Genomic DNA, 20,071 nt, shown 5'->3' with positions numbered 1-20,071 from the left:
CAGAGAGTGTTCAAAACCAGTTGCTCTGGCTAGGGAAAAAATGGAATGGAATTCATGTCTGCCAAAAAGATCAAGAATCTAGCTACTCCTTGTTCTTGTCAGCACAAAGTCAGGTCTCTCTGGGCTGGGAAGTAGTCCCTGCAGGAGTTAGGAGGAAATAAGAGACAGAAGGTGGAGATAGGCTGATGCTGTCATGTACTGCTCTTTTTGGCTCTTGCTCAGGGCTGTCCCACTCTACACAGGAAACACAATAGTACTGAAAATTATTCTGCTGGCGATACCACAGCAGGGTCTGGCCCATCTGTACCTTTCTGCAGCTTAATGAACCCCAATTCTGGTTTGGTACTTAAAGACTTACTTCCATTGCCCTCAAACCCAGCAGGGAAGAGAAACTTGAGCATATCTGTTGGGACTCAAGGGAGGGCAACCACAGGGATGATGTGCCAGGCCAATTCTGGTCGCAGAGGTTTAAATGAAATCTCTTTTTCACTGGTCTTACCCTTGGTTTTTGTCTTTTTGCTTTGCTCTGCTTAGAGCCCTTAATGGGCAAAATTTTCCCACTTGGGCAAAGACCATGCCCAGAAATGGCAATAGGGCAACAAATCGGGCTGGCAGAGGCTGGCTTGCTTTTCTGCCCTCTCTTCTCCACCAGCAGGAGACTCTGTCTCTTTCTTTTTTGCCCCTCCCTCACCTTGCTCTTTCTGATTCTCCTCCCATCCCATGGGTGTCTGTTTCTCTGCTCTCTGTTTTAAAATCTCTTTTTTTTTTGGTCCTTTGTCCATGTGGGTTGTTTCTTTCTCTCCCTCTTCTCCCTGTTTCGGGTTATGTGCATGTGTCTATCTCTCTTTCCTCTCCCCATGTAAGTATGCATGTGTGCTTCCTGTCTTTCTTCCTGTTCTCCTTCTCTGTCTGCCTGGCTCCTCCCTTGTGTGGCTTTTCTGTAGACAGGGAGCCAAGACCCTTAGCTTCTGGTCCTGGTACTACATTAACTACCTGTGTGGTTGTGGCCAAGTTATTTCACATCTCTGGACCTCAAGTGCCTTGATCATATTATAGATTAGACTAGATGGTCTTTCAGGTCCCTGACAGCTCTAAATTACCATTGAATGAAAAAAAGAACTCAGAAGACCCCAGAAGCAGTCGCTGTTGTTAGAAACAAAAGAATCAGGTGGGGGGGGGGGGGGGGGTCCCTAACAGCACAAGCACCAGGGGGCGCTCGAGTACCACTCAGAAGATGCCTGAGGTACTAACAACCTCGCTGATGGAGGCTTTATTACATGCTAGGCAACCAGGGTGCTAAGCCTTGTACTTGTATCTCATTCAGTCCAATGAGATAGGTATGATGATCATTCCTATTTTAGAGGTCAGGAAACGGAAGCCCCAGAGATGAATTGCCTTGCCCAGCCCAGACCTGTAGAACAGGCTTGGCCCTCAGGGTATCTGGCTCCAGAGCCTGTGTTCCTAGACATTGTTCCGCACTGGCCCAGCCACTGACGCTCACTCACAAGCTTTCCACACTGCTAACATCTCTGGACACCTCTGGACCCCAAATGTGCTAAAGAGTCTTGGATATAGACTATATGGTTCAGTTAATTCTCCCCTCCCTCAAGACACCAACTCTGACTTCTCATGCCTCTGCCTATAACTGTTTGATCAATACTCTATTGCCTTGCACACTGATTGGCATGTTCTGGTAAAACTGTTCTTTATATTTTCAAATGGGTATGTCTTGAGCCATTCTTACTAACTAGGCATTCTGCCAGAACCTAGTGCAATAAAATTCTAGGCTCATTGAAGAAGCCTGAACTTTCTGAATAACTGATAAGCACTGGGACACTTTGTGAGCACTGAGGCTCTGTCCCTGTATCCTCTACTTTGGCTGTAAATACCTGGGACCCTCAAGACTTTCATATCACTATTCCTACAAGTGGATTCCAGTACTCACTAGCGACTAGTGGATGGGCTGAGCCACCTCACAGAAATTTATCATTAGGGGTCCTTTACTGATAATTTCAGCTTAAGTCAGCCAATATAAAGAGAATCCCAGCTTCATGTCAGATACAGCTAAGAGTTGTAAGGTGTACAGAGAGGAAGAAGTCATGCTTTCTACTCTCAAGGAGATATGGAAGAGATGAAATGAAACATCCAAAATATAGATGACAAATATATACTAAGTGTCTGGGAGACAGGTGACCAAAGTCTAAGTTTCTCACACTAATCATTGAGTGTGTTATGGTCTAGAAGCCTTTTGCTTTAAATGTTTAGTTATTTTGAGAGAGAGGCAGAGAGAGAGGGAGACACAGATTCCAAAGCAGGCTCCAGGCTCTGAGCTGTCAGCAAAGTGCCCAACATGGGGCTCGAACTAACAGACTGCAAGATCATGACCTGAGCTGAAGTCGGATGCTCAACCGACTAAGCTGCCCAGGTGCACCTGTCCAGAAGCCTTTTGAAGCAGCAGCTCCACCACCTGCTAGGTGATGATTGACTGGGTGTAAGGTAAACACTGGAGACCCATCACCAGATCTGGTAGCCCTTGTTTTTCCACACTCTTCCTTGTACAACTGCCCCAGTGTCAGTGACATGAAGAGTGAAGGTCTGCGTGAGACAATGGGTGAAGGAAGTTATGTTCCAGAAGTGAGAGTCATGTATCCTGGGAAGAACAATGGAATTACCATCCTGGGGGATTCAGTTCTCATGGAAAATCCAAACCTATCACATCCACCTCCTAATGTTCTACTAACTCTTGCTCAGTGCCAACAATGTGATTGTACAGAAGAGACGATAGCATCTCAATTCCAGCAATATTCTCATTTTTTAAAAGCATGATGTAGAATGCCCATAGGTATAGTTTTACTATACTTTTTTCCCCCTAGATTTAGTGTTGATATCAAGGTGACCACAGAAAAGTCTGGGGACACCAATTCCCAGATAGTGCAAGTTTGGATGCCACCTTCCACACAGCCCCTCTGCCCCTTTCCATGGCCCATCCTGGTACAACAGCCATGAAACAGCAGGAGGACAAAGAGCACACGAAGGCCCTATACAACCTGCAGCCTGGATTGCCTCCATGAGTCATTAAAAGTTCACTGAAATAGTAACACACCCTCTGCGTGCCTCCGGAGGCTGGCACCTCACTCTGTCTCAATCACAGATGGACTCCGTGCTCTCCTGTGCTCAGGGATGATATATTTATCTGGACAGTTCCAGATGGCAGGAGTAGGCAACTGATTCATTTGCTTCTCCTTTCCCAGCAGGCCCCACAAGGGTTTCAGAACTGGGGCCAGCAAATAAGTGTCCATCTCTCTTGAGGCTGAGGTGTCTGTCGCCTCTGATGATTCAATCATGGCTCCAGCATGGGGTGGTGGGTAGGGAGGGGTGCCTTCAATGAAACCAGGGTAGCTCGAGAATTGGAACCACTCCTGAAGGCCCGTCTGCTCCAGCCCCAGCTGCATGGCGAACCCCGTCCCAGAGAGTGTCCCAGCTGGTGACAGGATGCCCTGCTCAGCCTCCATCCTCTGTCTCAGGGCACCGGGCACTGGGGCCCCTCCCACAGCAGCTGTGAAGGGGATCAACACTCCAGAGACATGGCCAGTTGGCTCTCAGTGTTTCATGTATATTTTGACACACTTTTAGATTACACTCGGCCAATACCACAGAGGGTCTAGGAGTGTGAAATATTATTTTATATGTATAAACTGAAGTTATGTGCTGGCCTCAGACACTGAGAGCATGAGTGCCCCCACCTTTGCCTCTCACAACAGGCAAGTTAGTGAAACCCTAACCTCAGTCTCCAGGTCCCAACCAGCTGTCCATCCCCAGGCATATCCACACTAGAGCAAAGCCCCCAGGAGTTTCCAAGGAGACAGACAGAGAAGCATGAGGGAAACAAAAGGGGTCATTTCATTCAAAAGTGCATTTGTGGCAAGGCTGTTCTTTAATAGTCAAAACATAACTATGTCTTTAATGTTTGTGGTGAAGGAAAAAGCTATGACCGGTATAAAAATGCAAAAAGGCAGATTAAGCCATAAATAACCTCTTATCATGAATAGCCCATGTTTTAAATCTGGTTTGCCAAGTAAAATCTTGCCAAAGAATCCCTTAGAGGTCCTATACCCCAATGACACCCCAACTTTAGCAGACCACCTGCATCCCTGATTGGGAAGTGAGCTCACTGTGTGCGGTCCAACCCAGGCAGTGCTCAATTAACCTCCCAGGTCCGTGAGTCATCTAGAAAGCTCCTCCTTGAGTGAGGATCAAGCTCTCTGCCATTTAACTGCAAGGAACCATGCTATGTCTGTGACGGAGTCTCCTGCCCTGCACCAGAGAGTGAGAAGGCCCATCCGTAAACCTGCTTAGGCAAGAAGCATGCAACTGATAATTCCACATGGTTTGGGGGAGGGGGTCGGGGCTGAATTGCCCTCTTCCCTCCACAAATCAAGTGTTCCCAGGCCTGGTTACCCCAGTCAGGGACTTGGGCCTCTGCCTGCCTGGGATGGAGGACTCGTGCCAGAAGTGGCCTGTTACCTGTTGCACGTCCTGCTGGAAGACACAGAGCTGCAGCCGCTGGTGGAGCCGCACCTTGCGGTGCTGCCAGATGCTCTCAAGCCGCCGCTGGTGGTGCAGCACCTCATGCACCACGTCCAGCACCTGGTGCACCGCCTTGGAGTAGTTGGCAGTGGCCGTGAGGGACTCAGAGTTCCCAGGACTCAGGGGACGCTGCAGCACATCCAGCAGTGCTTTGCCATCTTGGCTGACCTGCAAGAAGGAAAGATTCGATCAGGGAAGCCAAGAAGGAGGCACGGACAGAGAGGCTAGGAGAGTCTGCCCCAGGGATCCCTGGTTAGGACTGAGGGTCCCAGCCCTACCCAGACCCTATGACACCCTAGGACTGTGCCAGCCAGAGCTGTCCTGGTGCTCAGCCTGTGGCCTGGGGGATGGCACAGCATCCTGAATCCTGGGGGAGGAGAGGTGCTCAATCAGTGCCTCTCTCACCCTTGAATTTTAGCTTCACAAGGGCAGGTACCCTGCCTCATTCATCTCTCCTCAGCACTTAGAATAGTGCCTGGTCCATCGTACCTAAGAGATATTTTGACTGACTCATTGACTAGGTCAAGCAGCAGAGTTTTGGTTCAGAAAGGAAGCTGAATATAAATTGACACCATAAACCTCGCGCCCTGTTTCTACCTAGCTCTAAACTTCTAGATGTGTGACCAGAGGCAAGTTACTTAACCTTTTTGGGCCTCAGTTTCCTTGTCCGTAAAACAGGGACAGTAATGGGGCAACCTCATGGTGCTGGGGAGGACTGAGGGAGCTAACACGCGCGGAGCGCTTAGAACGGGGACTGAGAGTAGTCCTGTTACTAACTCTGTTTCCACATCATCAGTTCTCCCTCCTTATTTCCTCTTCATTTTCTTTTTTTATATTTATCTTTCCTTTGCTCTCCTTATGTACAACTTCCTTTTATTTCCCTCCTGAGCAGGGTAACAGCCCCATCTTTCCAGAACATGCAGAGTAAAGAAAGGACCTTTACTTATTAATTTATTTTTTATTTAATGTTTATTTTGAGAGAGAGAATGGGGGGGGAGGGGCGGGAGGGGCTGAGAGAGAAGGAGACACAGAATCTGAAGCAGGCTCCAGGCTCTGAGCTGTCAGCACAGAGCCCGATGTGGGGCTCAAACCCACAGACCACGAGATCATGACCTGAGCCAAAGTTGTAAGCTTAACCCACTGAGCCTCCCAGGTGCTCCAGGGAGTGACCTGTAGCTTGTAGACATGGCAGCAATGCTCTTAAGCTCCCCAACATTCCCCTCAGTGCTGAGACCAGCAAGGGTGACATTCCCTGTCATTCCTTTTGGAATCTTGGTACAATTACAGGCACCAATATTTCTGGAAAGCGGCATTATCTGATTGATACCTGTGGCTGGCAGAGGACATAGCAGAGAATGTATCTTTCCAATTTAAGACAGCGGTAACTAGGGAATTAGGGGATTTTGAGGCCCTAAATTAATTTGGTTAAAGATGAAATCAAAGTTGTTTGGAGTTGCTTGGTCTTCTTTTTCTTCCAGCAAGGTGGGGCAGGAAGCGTGCTCCTGCCTCCAGCCTTCTGATGGCGAATGAGGCGTTGTTGCTCAGCCCAGGCCTCCCCTGGCCTCACCTTCATGTCCTAAAAATAGCTTACCAAGGGTTCAGGAACACAGAGGCAGCTGTTACTCCCCCTGTTCATGGGGGCAACAGAAAGGGTGCGGGGCTGGGAGATTGGTGATTAAGGGGAATCAGGGGCAGGGAATCTGTGGCTGAGACAGGAGAGGAAGGCTGGCTGGAGGAACACAGCCAATCTAGGGGACTACATCTACCCTCCGATGCACTGCCAGGGGAAGGGAAGAGTAAGTGCCTCAGAAATAATACAAAGGTAACACCCTCCAGAGATGTGAATAAAACAAATATCCTGTGGCCAAATCCAGGCGAGCTCTCCTCAGGGAACTCTGAGCAGATGCTATCCTTGGCACTGTGCTATGTCAAGGGCAGGGTGGTTAGAGTTGGAGGGCCAAGTCCTAACGTCCAAGTCAACAGAGTTCCAGTCCTCAGCCTCAGTCCGTATCTGCAGGAGGCAGGGACAGCCCACTGACCTCAGAAATGGGCTTGGAGGGAATGTCTAGGTCCCACCATGCTAGGGCCTGACAAAAATTTGGGAGAAATAGTGTGTCTCTCTATATAATAATATACACACCCTACAAGTGTGAAACATGTTAAGTATAATATTAGTCTCATTGGTACGCTCTATTTTTGTATCTTACAAGGAGTAAATTTAGAGATTCTTGACCCATGGATGGGGGCACAATTCTGTTAAAAGAGAAAGCCTTGGGCCATTTGGATCAAAGCTGATGAGATCAGATTTGGCTCACAAGCTCTCCTCTCTGCCTCCTATAATAACAAAACCTGTTACCATTATTTTAGCACGTATTACTGTCAGGCACTGGGCCAAGTGCATTCCATGCAGTATCTTGTAACCCTTCAAACTACAGGAAAGTGTTATCACCTTCATTTCACAGAAAAAAACTGAGGTTTAGAGCAGTTAAGTAACTTGCCTGAAGTCACACCTATAAGCAGGGGAGCCAAGAGTCAAACTCAGCTTTGACTGTGGCAAAAACCTTTACTCTTGACCAGAAGCCACTAGTTCTTTGACTTCAGCATGCATCAAACTCACCTGGTATAATATTTACTAAAATGTAGTTTCCAGGCCCTAGTTTTTGACATTCTGTTGCAGACGGAGGTGGAACCCAGGAAGATGCACCTTTAACAAGTACTGCAGGGGAGTCTGAGGCAGGTGGTCCCAGAACCCCTTGGAGAAACACTGTTCCAAATATCCTTGCCCCATGGCCAGGTGTGAATTCACTCTCCCCTCCTCATGCAGCTTCCTTAATTAGCCCATCTCTTTATGTCCTCCAGGCTCTCTCTCAGAATTCATGCCAGTTAGTTAGCTCGCTTACTTGTGTACATCCACACAGACGCACCTGTGTGCGCCTTTCCCTTTCCTTGGAAAAGCAAAGTCAAGAAACTTCCCCCTGCCCTTTTAACTTGTACCATGTGCTGCCCTTTGATTTTTCAGTGAAAGAGTTGTTGAATTTGTCCTTAATCTCCATGGCAGCTCCTCACTCCTGCAAACACTTATCTCTACCCCATGGTGAGTTTTCCTCTGGACTTTCTAGTTTATCAACAAATGCTTCATCAAAGAGGTGACAGAGCTAGTGTGTATGCACCCGTTCGCCAGGCAGAAAGCAAACTGAGGAACACAGCCTTGTTTTGTTACACTCCTCTTCCAGGGGAGAGCGCCTGATTGTCACACACAGGGTAAGGGAGGTGTGTGTGTGTGTGTGTGCACATACGTGCACATGTGCGACAGGGTGGTAACTGCCGATGGTCACATTCTTTCTGCTTCCTCACTGGAGATCTATGAATTCAGTCATAGATCAAGGATCTTAAAGATGTCTCAAAAGGGAGAAAAATGACCTTTGTCTTCTTCTCAGTCTACCCAGGCTGTTTCAGTGTGCAGGCCAATGCTCTGGCCACTGACTCACGCACATACACACCCAGGAGCCCTGGGTGGCCGGCTTGGTTCTCACCTCCGTGTAGGCCTGGGTCACCTGCTCATACAAGGACTGGTGATGATGGATTGCCAGCTCCAGGTCCTGCATCTCGGATGGCAGGCCACCCTCGCTGCACATCTTGCACCAGGCGTCCACTCCTGACAGGAACTGGAAGGAGATAGCAGCCAGGTCAGTGTGGGGGCACTGGGGGTGGGCGATGGGAAGAGACAGATTTTGTAGAGGTGGTCAGACGCCTTTGGAAGAAACATCTGGGACCTCTGGGAGTCTCAGAGACCACTGCAGAGTGTGGAGTATTTTCTCTAATTCTACAAACACCAATGCCATGAAAGAAGTCAGACCCAGTACGTGTTCAGGAGGTGTGGTTTCCACAAGCAAAGATGGCTGTTACGAAACCACTGAGAGTGGAGCCGTCTACATGTTCAACAGGCTACAGCCACATGTTGGCTACAAAATACAGGTGTGGGAAGAGCACACTACATTACAGTGCACCTCAGAGCTTCTTGTCCTGGGCACCTCACAGGCATATCTGAAAGGCTGGATATAATGGCACAGGAGATTTCCACACATGTATAATGAGTTGTGAAGAGGAACAAAGAATACCTCCCACAAGATCATCAGGCACCCTAGGGAACTTGTGGAGGCCATTCCCGCAGAGGGTGGAGATTAATGCTCAAGATCTCCACTGCTGGGTCACTATCCTCACTGGCAGGAGAGAGGAAGGGCAGCTTAGGGGGACAAACTGAACAGTGCATATAATGGCACTGGCTCCTGAGATATGATATATAGATATAGATCTCGACAGACATAAAATTATTTAAAAATTAAAATTAACAACTGTGGAAGACTATGGGTCTCCATGCACAAAAGGTGAGCTAACTGAAATCACTCAGATTTATTGGGTGGAAAAATACACCGCTAAAATGCAAATAATTCTTCACCCAACAGTCTGGAATCATTCTGTCTGTGATTCCTCTCGCCTGGGTGCACAGCTCCATTTAAATTAATTGCCTAAATACCTTTTTATCTCATTGCCTAGAACAGCTCATATGAGGACAATAAAGAGCTGCCTAAATAAACGCATAATAGCCTTGAAAAAAATAGCCTTGAATCTGCTGTTTGGAGCATGTTTGTTTTTTGGTTTTTTTTCCCCCCAGCTAAAAAGAAGCATGGTTTATGAGTTTCCCTGGAGGACTAGTAATACCTGAGGAAATTGCATTAAAAAATAGATACAAATAAAATTGCTTCTCATCCAAAGCAATCCAAGTCAGGAAACACCAACTAGAAGTCACTCTCAGTTTGGACACTGCACTTTCTGTAGCTGCTTGAGTTCCAGTCTGGGTGTGTGTCAGCCTGCAGTCGCTGGCCTGTTGGCTGTTGTGGTTGACTTTTCATTCTCAATGATTCTATCCCATTAGGTGATCTCTTAATTCTTCCAGAAGCGTGCGGGGTGCCACCAAGTATCAGACTGCACATGCTTGCTAACACTGCAGAAGCTTCTTTGCTCCACCAATAGCCATTTTACAGAGGACCCTGAAGGCAACCTGACATTGGTGTATCAACCATGGTGGGGAGGGGAGAGTACCTCTTCAAGGCCCTTGGGATTTCCCTGTAATACTTTAACAAAAGCCCTAGAGCAGACCCCACAAAATGGTCAGCTCAAGGAGACAAAGGCAGAAAGACCGAAAGGGAGGCATGGCATCTCCATTGCCAATCTTGATACACCTTGAACAAAATGTGCAAGAGGTAGGGGGAGAGAACAGGAGATTTGACATGAATATTCTCCTGGTCCTTGGAATGAACTAGTCATTATCAGTCACTACCACTATCATCTTCTAATAAAAGGTCTACATCCCTTTCAATGTGTGGGGCTGTCCCTGACTTATGACACAAGTATTTCAGTCTTTGGAAGGGTCTGGGGTAGAAACAGACACAGATGAAGGAAATACAAAGATACCAGGGTAGTATGTTGAACAGATACAGTTGCAATGTCTAGCATTTAAAAAGGATATGAAGCACATTACACGTTCCATCTCTAATTCTTATAATAGTGCTGGGAGGTTTATGATTATCCTTGCATAGAGATGAGGAAACAGGCTTCAATTGGTGAGGTGACTTGCTTAAGAGTTAATGATTAGAAACTACATGTCCCTGGCCTCAAAGCCTAGACTCTTTTTACCCCATGCTGCCGTCCGTGCTAGGTGGGTAACAGAGGGTAAGATTTAAGATATGACCTCATCTAGGACTCCCCACAATCTGTAAGCTACCCAAATGTCATATAAAGAAAGGAATTTAGAGGTTAAAACCACAAACTTTAATGTTAGACATATCTCGGTTGAAATACTAGCTGTTCATAGATTGTGTGATTTTTCTCAATGGTGTGTTAGTAAATGTTTAATAAGCAGCATATATGTGTGTATGTGCATGTGTTCACACACAAGTGAATTGTAAACTTTACTGAGATAAAAGGATGTATAGCACATAATTTACAAAGAATAACACACACACACACACACACACACACACACACACACACACACATATATACTGTTCCTTATTGTAAATTCCATCTAGCCGATCAATTCTCACAGGATGCTTTTGTTTGCAAACAACAAACTTATATGAAAGTTAGCTGATATTTGTCCTTATGTTAAGGAAATAAGACAAAAGTGAAAAATATCTCAAGACTTATGTCAGAGCATTATTCCTTCATCAGTGATGTGAGTGACTTCTGTACTAAATGTATTAATAATTTTTGAATATCAGAAGAATATTTCTTCAACCCAGTGTGCTACTATTCACAATGTAACAGCTATAGACAGGACACATCTTTTAGTCTGCATTTTAAAATATTTTTCCTCCATTTTCTTAAGACTCCAGGCAATCGACAAAACAATAAATCAAGCCCTGGTTTTAGCATTTGATGATTCCCATGGTGTAAAACTTCCACCTTGGTCTATTTCAAGCTACCAATGTGACATCACAGAATGTGGACTTGGGAATAATTGATCCGGAACACACAACCGTATAGTATTTTCACCACAGAAACAAATAGATATAATTTCAGGAATATAGGTAAAAATGAAATGTAGTAAAATAACTAGGAGTGAGGAGTTTTGAGTATCTTTATTTTTAATATATTTACTATAAATTTATATAATTTAATTTTAAATAATGGCTATGTTTAATAAGTAGCTAATGAATTTCCTGAAAATTTGACCTTTGGCTCTCATAGGCTGGTTAGAGCCAGTTCCGACACACTACTGGGTCTTAGGCAGGTTACTTAATCTCTCCAAGTTGCAGTCTTTCTCTCCGTAAAATATCATTGACCAAAGCCAGTAAATAAGAAGCAACAGAGAATTATTATATCTATCCATTGTGTAATTGCTACATTATTATCATCCATAGCCAATGCTTCATGTAAGATTAGTATCCCCCTGCTCTCAGCACTAAGGGATCAGTATTTAGTTTCCCCCATTTCGTTTGTGTTCTGAGAATGTAGTCGACACACCTACCGCCCGCCCCCGGCACCCACACACAAACAATAAAGTACCAAGCAGAATGTAAACAGGCTTTGGTTCCTTGTTTGGATGTTAAGCAAAACCATCAAGCGTTACCAATATTTCCTTCTGTGCACAGGGGCCATGAAAGCAGTAGAACACTGGTTACTATTGCAATTACTCAGCAGGGTCCTGAATGTTTAAAAAAGAGAGAGAGTGTATGTATTCCCATCCATCCAACCAAAAGCGACTACAGGAGCCCCCTTGGCCTCACCTGCTCAGCCTTCTGGTGGAATACGGCAGACATGGCGAGGATGGTACTCCGTTCATCCAAAGCAGCCGCGAAGCTCTTCCACTCCTGGTCCAGCTGTGTGGAAATCTGCTTGATTTGCTGAGAGGCATAATGGCCGGCCTCAGAGAGGCGGGAAGCCACGGACATGATGCGGTTGATGTTGACATAAGCATTCTGGGAAGCAGAGGAGACAGGGTGCTTCGTGGGGCAAGCTGGAAAAGCATCCACTGAGCACTTTTGGGGTGGAGTATTTGGGGAAGGAGGCTACTCAAAACAAAAAGTTTGAGAGAGGCTAGTATAGGCCACACTGGTGTATCCATTTTTGGCTCAAGGGAAGGCTATCTACAACATAAAATTTCAACTGATTGCAGGTACAGTAACTGAGATGTTTCATTTTGGGGATACAACAGTTTTGATGCCAACTATTAACGCACATGAATGGAGTCACTTTTCATGGACAGCCTTAGTCATCCCCACGATCATCTAAGGAAGTCATGCCACAGGAACAGCATGGTGCTTCCATGGTTACTCTCTGGAAGTAGGCGCTCAGACTTAGGGCAAAGGACACTTTTCTTGCTTAGGAGAGAGTTACTCTATCCAGGGCATTGTTGCCACCTACAACAGGGCAGTGGTATTCATCAAAAGGAGCAAAGAACACAGGTCGGGTGATAACTACACATCTTCCTATCACCAAGCAAGACTTTGCCGAGCCTCCGCCTCTCTCCCTACCAGAAGAGCTGCGACACTAGCCATCAGTCAAGATTTAAATAAAAAGACATTTGAAGTAACAAGATTCTTCCATGCTAAAAATAAGATCTGTGGGATTCTTTCTTATCCTTTAGATTTAGGGATATTTCTACCTAACCCCCGAAAGGCATCTGTGGGTTATCCCCTAAAAGCATCTGGAGGGCTCTCCTGGCCCTGCTGACTTCTTTCATTATGTGTTTTGTTTACATTCATTCCCATCTTTGATTTCCAATTAAAAATTCATGACCATGTGTGTTATTTCTTGCTAGGCCAACAGAAAACCGTCCAGGAACAAGGCAAAAGAAAAACCCCACAAATACAATTCAGTAGCGAGCATGAGTATTTTTAACTGCTACCTCCTATTAATTGTTTGAGGTGTCAAAACAATCAAGTAATATTGTGGCATCCATAAGGAGCTTTTCTGACTCACACAATGTCTGCCTGAAGAAGGACCGGGGCGGCAAGTTGCTTGCACACCTTCGTTCTTTGTTACAAATCTTCTCAAATGACAATAAGTATTCTTCAGCAATGGCACAGTCTCCTGGTTCTACTATTAGCGCAGGAGTAGTTCATTAATATTGGCTAAATGAAGGTTATTTTCCTTTCTCCCTTCCCTCAGAGTCCATATTCATCTTAGCTCTCCCTGACCTCAAGCACTCCATACCAAACCTGAGCCAGGTTGATAAGGTCTGTCTTCATTTAAAAGGTCTTTGTTGAAGTTTAAAAGGTTAAGTGAAGTGCTCAAACACAAATCCATCCTGATGTCTAATGACCCCCATGTGTAATCTTTCTTTAGCCTAGCCTAAGACCTTTCCAATGCAGTGCATTTCCTTAATAGAGCTAGAATATTACTGACTCTTGTTATTTGAAATAACTATCCTTCAAAGATTTAGGAATCATTCTCAGCCTTGTTTTCTGAGTCAAGACACAGATTCTACCTAAAATTAAACTCTATTTATAGAACTGACAGAAAAATCTACTCTGTACTTGGAAAGAAAAGAGAAAGAGAAAAAAAGGCATGCACTGATTTTAATAGTTCTGTCTTCTAAGGGAATAACATTTGGATTCCCTCAAATTTCCTGCTTATGTCACTGTCTTAGTTTAGGTTGACCCCAAAACAGACCTTGCAACAAGTATTTGGGTCGCATGCTTTATTTGGACGTGACTGCAAAAAGCAAGGTAAGGGACTGGGGAATTCAAAGTAAAAAGGAAGGAAAATAAAGGATGTGTTTATTAGTGGGTTAGTGCTATGAGCAATTGGAGGTCATCCTTCCTGAAGCCTTTTAAGAGACTTCATAGAATCTGGGCTCACTGGGAGGTGAGGAAACCGGGGTATTCTTGCACCAAGTGCTATTGCTTATGGTTAAGGGTCTCTCCTGGAGTTACTCCCTGACATTTCCAGCCTGACCTTCACACAGTCCAAGCACACTTGCCAGGTCAGAGGGTAACCATGAGCAGAGAAAGTCAGGGAGTTATCAGGGTATATGGAAGCCATCTGCATTTACCCTTCAGGGTTGCCTGAGAGGATACAGCACCTGATACAGCTGTCCTTCCAAACTGGATTCAAATCCTGAAGACCCCCTATCCCACCCACATTCATCCAGATTTATCTAGGATTATTGGGTTTTAAAGATCTTGTGTGCTTTGGCCAGATGGGAAGCAGGAAAAATCATAAGAGCAGGGGACTAGCCTCTGCCCAGGGCCCCTCATGTACATCTTATGGATGCTTGGCCCTTTTTCAGCACTGCCTATTTACATCCTCTCTCCACACGGAACATAGGGAGGCACATTTCTGCCCACTTTTAGGAAGAACTTTCTAGCTCTTAGAGATGTCTAACTGTGGTTGCCTCTGGAGGCTGTTAACACTTTGTCATTCATTCAAATATTTATGGAGAGTTGGCCAGGCTCTGTGTTGGGGACTGTGGGAGATCAAAGAGGAATGAGACAGGATTCCTGCCCTCAGGGGATCACAACTGACACTTAAGAAAAGTCCTCAAATAACTGCAATTTAGAGCAAAATGAAGTGTTTCTAAAGAGGTGGAGGCGACTCACTGTGGGGGTGCAGAGAAAAGGGATCAGAACCACAGGCAGGATGTTGGGAAGGGGCTTCCTGCACAGAAGGGGGTGGTGAGGCTGGCAGTCCTCCAAGGCCCCCTTCAACCCTGAAGCCTGTAATCATAAATGAAAGCTAAAAACAAACAAACAAACAAAAGACCACAGCTTACATTTCACATTCTAGAGACTAGCACAGTAAATGCCTTTTTTGTTTCCTTATCAGTGGGCAGAGAAATGTCTTACTAAAACTAACAAATGATTATGCTTCACAAAAGAAGTAGAGGGAGTATTCCTCACAATAGAGGGATAAATATAATGTTGACTCATGGATTTGCTCATTATTCTTCTCTACAGCCCCCTTTCAAAATAGCAAAACACTGCGGGTGAGTCACATTGCCCAGGTTGGTTCATCTTCATCACCTTCATTTTCTCTCAGCCTAGAACCTGAGACAAATGGGCACCTAGGTTCTAAACAGCAGGTAGAAATAAAAGAAGTTGGGATGGTAGAGAAGGTCTCCCATGACTTAATAGGAAAGAGCAGGGTTAAAGAGTTGGGTTAAGAGTCTGAATAAATAGGGGTGCTTAGTCATTATGTGCAAATGACATGTCATGGCCTTTTGTCAGTCCAGCCATATGGTTCTCCTGTGTCACTATTTATGCCTCTGTTAAGGAGCATTTGGGAGTCATGTTTGTCCTGGAGACATGGCCAACAAGAATAGACATTTTCATTCTTTATGGCCTTCCATTCCCAACCAGGTGACTCTTCCACTTCCTCCAATCTGGCACAGCCATTCTTCTTTGCCAGCCTAAAATGCCATTCCATCTGTAGAGCCATCCATCAGTCAATGGCACCAAAGTCACTGGGCCAGGAGTCAAAAGACATGAGTTCTGATCTAGCTCTAACACTCATCCTAAGAGGTCACTTGCCTCCCCTGTGCCTTAGTTTTTCCATTCTTAAAATGAGGGTGTTGAACTAAATAACCTCAGACATTCTATTTCTGAGTATGCAGGGTCAGTTCCAGAGTGAATGTAGAGAGAACTTAGGAGGTCACAATTTTCTCCCATCTTATCTTCAGTACTTAGGGGAGTACCGAATAAATCTATTCCCCTCTCCAGACCCTCTTCTAAGGAGGAGGTATGGCATAAACTGAAGAAACAGTGCAATGGGAATGTTTTAAACAAGAGATGTGTAAAAGACTGCTCTGTGAGCTCAAGGGTCAGCAAGAAGCAGCTTGCAGGGAATGAGACAGGGAGAATATTGCTGCCTACCCAGAGGGGACACAGCCCAGCCTTGGCTGTCCATGTGTCCCAGCCCTTCATCCTGGTTCTGCTCTCTGGGCTGGAGCTGGGCTCCTTGAGTTCTTCAGCCTCCAAGTGACCAATGACCAGATGCTCCCCTCCTCCTCTTCTCTTCTGCCACTTCTCCTGAGCTGAGCAGCCTAGACTAACCAGCTTCCCTGGCCAGAAGTCACTAATAAGCCAACAATTCTGGCTTAATGAGTATTTTCTTAAACCCTTACCTCAAAACTGCTTTATTAATTTAAATCCCCCACATATATGCAGTGTTATTATTTTATTATCATATTCAAAGTATTGCATAGCCCAAGATGTAAACAGGATCAGCTCTGTAAAATGCAATGCACCTGCAGCATGGTCTATTGTATCACCCACCTCATCCTACTTGACCCCCCTGACAAGACCTGTCCCTCCATCATTTGGTCACAATGAAAATATAATTAAATTCTAGCATAATCTCACTAACTCAAAAACCCTCTATACTTACACCCAGCCTCCGCTTTTGTTGCCTGAATTCTATTTTCCTGTTTCATTCTTGCAGTCATTAATTGGAGATCATAGGATGGACAGTTCTTCTCCCAAGGCCCTATCTGCTGCGGTGATTAACTGAAATCAGTGAAGCAAGCAGTCACTCTCCTGAAACAATTACTTGGCAGAATCTTGATGAAAGTTTTCAGTCTTGCCAAAAGGTTCTCACTTTGAACCTGGTTCCTGGTTGCCCTGATTTACTACAAAACCATGCAAAGTTAGCTTGCAAGATTATCACAACTTTCCATTTAAAAATCCAGCTAAATTTTCTCTCTAAATGAAGTTTCTTATGTAGTGCACTCTGAAAGACATACTGGTTCTTCTGGAAATAATCATTTGATAGAAGCAATCATTTTGGGAATCCTAAACTCTGTGTCAGAGGCTAACTGTAAGAGCAGATCACTGTTGGATGTGTGTATTATGTGAATCCCCACTGACTTCACTCTTAAAAGTAGGCTGAATTATACACCTTTGTCACAGGTCCCCAATCTGAATCAAACTCTCTCCTGTGGCTCACATGAAGTAACATAAAGTATCTAGTCAGTCGTCTGACATACAACTGTTAACTTGATGAATGACATAGATTTTCCCTCATCTAGTTCCAGAAGACTGGTATTAATTCACCAAATTAAGTACAAGCCAAATCAAAGTATTGCTAAAAAGCGTAACAAAAAGAAAAACCTATCAAGGAGTGCCAGGGTGGCTCAGTGGTTAAGCATCCTCCTCTTGATTTTGACCCAGGTCACGATCTCACAGTTGTGAGACTGAGCGCCATGTCAGGCTCTGCACTGAGTGTGGAGCTTGCTTAAGGTTCTCTCTCTCTCTCTCTCTCTCTCTCTCTCTCTCTCTCTCTCTCTCTCTCTCTCATAAATAAATAAATAAATAAATAAATAAGCAAATAAATAAATACTTTTAAAAAAGAAAAATTATTCCAACAAGAGGTAAATATTTCAACAATCCAAATTCCCACTGCGTTTCCCAGAAGACAGGCCACAATGTCCCCTACTCTTCCTGGGCAGGAGTCCCTTTCCACAGGAGCCTGCCACATGTGCACAGCCCTATAGCAGGGGAAGCTGCTCTAGTTGCTCTTCAGACCACTGCCCTGCACGTCACACCTGCTCTGCTGGCAGATACCATTTTCTTAGGATTTAAGGGTCTGGGTCCCTGAACTGTCCACAGCTCTTTCCTTGACCCAGAGAGTTCAGAGAATTTGGAATCAGCAAGTGACTCACTCTGTGAGCCACGCCCTTGCAACGCGGTATTCATTCATACCTTAAGTTGGAAAAACAGAGGACTTTGTCTCTTAGGATAGCCTTCTTCAGGCAGCTCCCTCCACTACTCTGTCATACCCAGAGCACCCGGAAGTGGGGATGTCTTGTCCTCAGAAATAAGGGACAGATCCTTTGCCTTATCACTGACTCTAATACAAAAGGCGGCAGAAGCCTCCCCCCAGGTCAGGCCTGGGGCTCTCCACGTTGTCATCCAGGGGCAATGCTTCTCCTGTTCACCTCGAGAGGCAGAGGCAACTCACTGAAGAGCTGTGGCATCTCTGGGAAGAACGTGATCTGCGCAGGGGGTTCTCAGTTCCATTCCAGTTAATGGGGCTACAGTTTCTAAATTATTATTATGGAAATGGAAGTTGTGATCCGTTAAGATCACCACAGGAGGGGAGGCACAACTGCCACAGAGGGGCTGCTCTCATGAAAGGGGTAGGTGCAGACAAGCCCCTGGAGACCTTGACTCTCCAAATCCAAAAGCCAAGGGAAGGAAGCCAGGCAAACACCTGGGCCAAGGGCCAAGACACTCAGCAAAATCACTTGGGTCAAATGAAACCCGGATGTTAAATCAAAATGTTAAATATAAAATATATATATACATATGGCCTCAGCTGAGAAGTACATTACGTAGACCAGGGAAGCACACCCAAGTGCCATTAGTTATACTGAATGCTCACTTTGTACAGACACCATGGTGGTAGGAACTTGCCTCTAGGCTCTTTTCCTCATCTCAAATTTTGTTTATGGAGAAACGTTTAAAAAGTTATTTTGGCATACATATTTTAGTAATTGGGGAAAATGTTCTAAAGCTAGACAGAGGAAACATACCGTATCTTATTGCCCAGCTCTTCCTCTCATCACTGATGTTAATACAACAGAGGATCAGAGTCTACGGGTGTTGAGGCTAACAGGGAATTTATATTCAACTTTTTACTTTTATCAAACTCATTCTTTTTATTGAGACACAAAGGTTGTTTCTAGTTAGGAGTTTTTTTTCCCCTTTACAAATAACGCTAGAGGTTGTAGAGTATTTTTAATTTTAATAGATTTGGTGTGTTAAATAGTTTTTTAGTTTCACAAATTAATGTATCTTTAATGTATTTGGTCAGGTTGCATTCCATGAAAGCCATAATTACTCAAATTCCTCTATCTCTTTTTACTTTAAAAAGCTTTTGAGGGTGGGTAGTGCCTGGGTGGCTCAGTCAGTTAAGTGTCCAACTCCGGCTCAGGTCAGGATCTCACGGTTCATGAGTTCAAGTCCCACATTGGGCTCTGGGCTGACAGCTCAGAGCCTGGAGTCTGCCTCAGATTCTATTTCTCCCTCTCTCTGCCCCTCCCCTGCTCACTCTCTGTCTCATTCTCTCTCTCAAAAAAATTTTTTTTAAAAAAAATAAAGCTTCTTTTCAAAGTAAGGCACAATTTACTACCAGTGAAATAGGTAAGTTTTAATGAGCATATACTTTTTTAATAAGGAAAAGAAAATAAACACTCTTCATTATAGTTTTTTAAAAGCTAAGTTCATGTAACAATCTCATTTTATAGTTTGAAAAAAATAATCAATAAAACCCAGACATTTCTTGAATTCAGCTAGGAGGTATTTAAAAATTTGTTAAATCAATTAGGTGGTATGTTCAAAGTCACCAAAAGAAAGGCTAACTGGACTAGATCTCAGCCTTATAATTCCTGGTCTGCATGACCCCTCTGTTTATAGCTATCTTTTTCTCATGCCCTGCAGCTTATATTAATTTAAGATTTTGTTTTGTCACACTCAGAGAGAGCCATAAGGAGAAATACTTGGAGATCTTCCCATTCAGCTTTCAGAGGCTTCGTGAGTAGCATTCAGTTTCAGTAAAAAAGAGATTGTGCCAGATCAATGGAAAAAGCTGAACCTCACCTCCTTTTTCCAGCTTAATAATACCATATGTATTGCTTACATCTTTCCTAATTCCAAACCCGCTTTGGGTCCTGATGCTGTTAAAGCATCAGTTTATGATTAATTAGTTTAACATTACCATGTAAACCTGCTGATCCCACCTCAAAACACATGGACACAGGGATAGTAACATCTGGAATAAGAACTGTCCATGCTTGAAAATCTACTACAATAGCTAAGAGATGCGATAAGCTCTAAATGAAACCTCCAGTTCCTGCCTCCCACACGCCACAGGGTCCCCTCGAGGGGGCCAAATAGGGCAGTTGATGGATGACTATCTGGTCAGGTCTGGCCAGACAGTAGGTCAGACCATGTGGAAGCCATCTGTCACTGTTGGGTGG

The 20,071-nt window shown here is 44.7% G+C and overlaps 1 protein-coding gene across 1 annotated transcript in view; it reads right to left on the bottom strand.

Moving 5' to 3' along the window:
• Positions 1-20,071, bottom strand: part of KALRN (kalirin RhoGEF kinase) — a 609,954-nt gene that overhangs the window by 318,777 nt on the left and 271,106 nt on the right. The window contains exons 7-9 of the mRNA XM_029938721.1: positions 11,877-12,068; positions 8,121-8,252; positions 4,525-4,755 (exon numbers count right to left, since the gene is read on the bottom strand). Of these exons, the coding sequence (XP_029794581.1) occupies positions 4,525-4,755; positions 8,121-8,252; positions 11,877-12,068 (555 nt within the window). The remainder of the gene's footprint in view (positions 1-4,524; positions 4,756-8,120; positions 8,253-11,876; positions 12,069-20,071) is intronic.

This window comes from Suricata suricatta, chromosome 5, assembly GCF_006229205.1.
Source record: "Suricata suricatta isolate VVHF042 chromosome 5, meerkat_22Aug2017_6uvM2_HiC, whole genome shotgun sequence".
NCBI lineage: Eukaryota > Metazoa > Chordata > Mammalia > Carnivora > Herpestidae > Suricata > Suricata suricatta.
The sequence above is the reverse complement of the archived record's forward strand: the minus strand, read 5'-3'. Positions and strand labels throughout refer to the sequence as shown.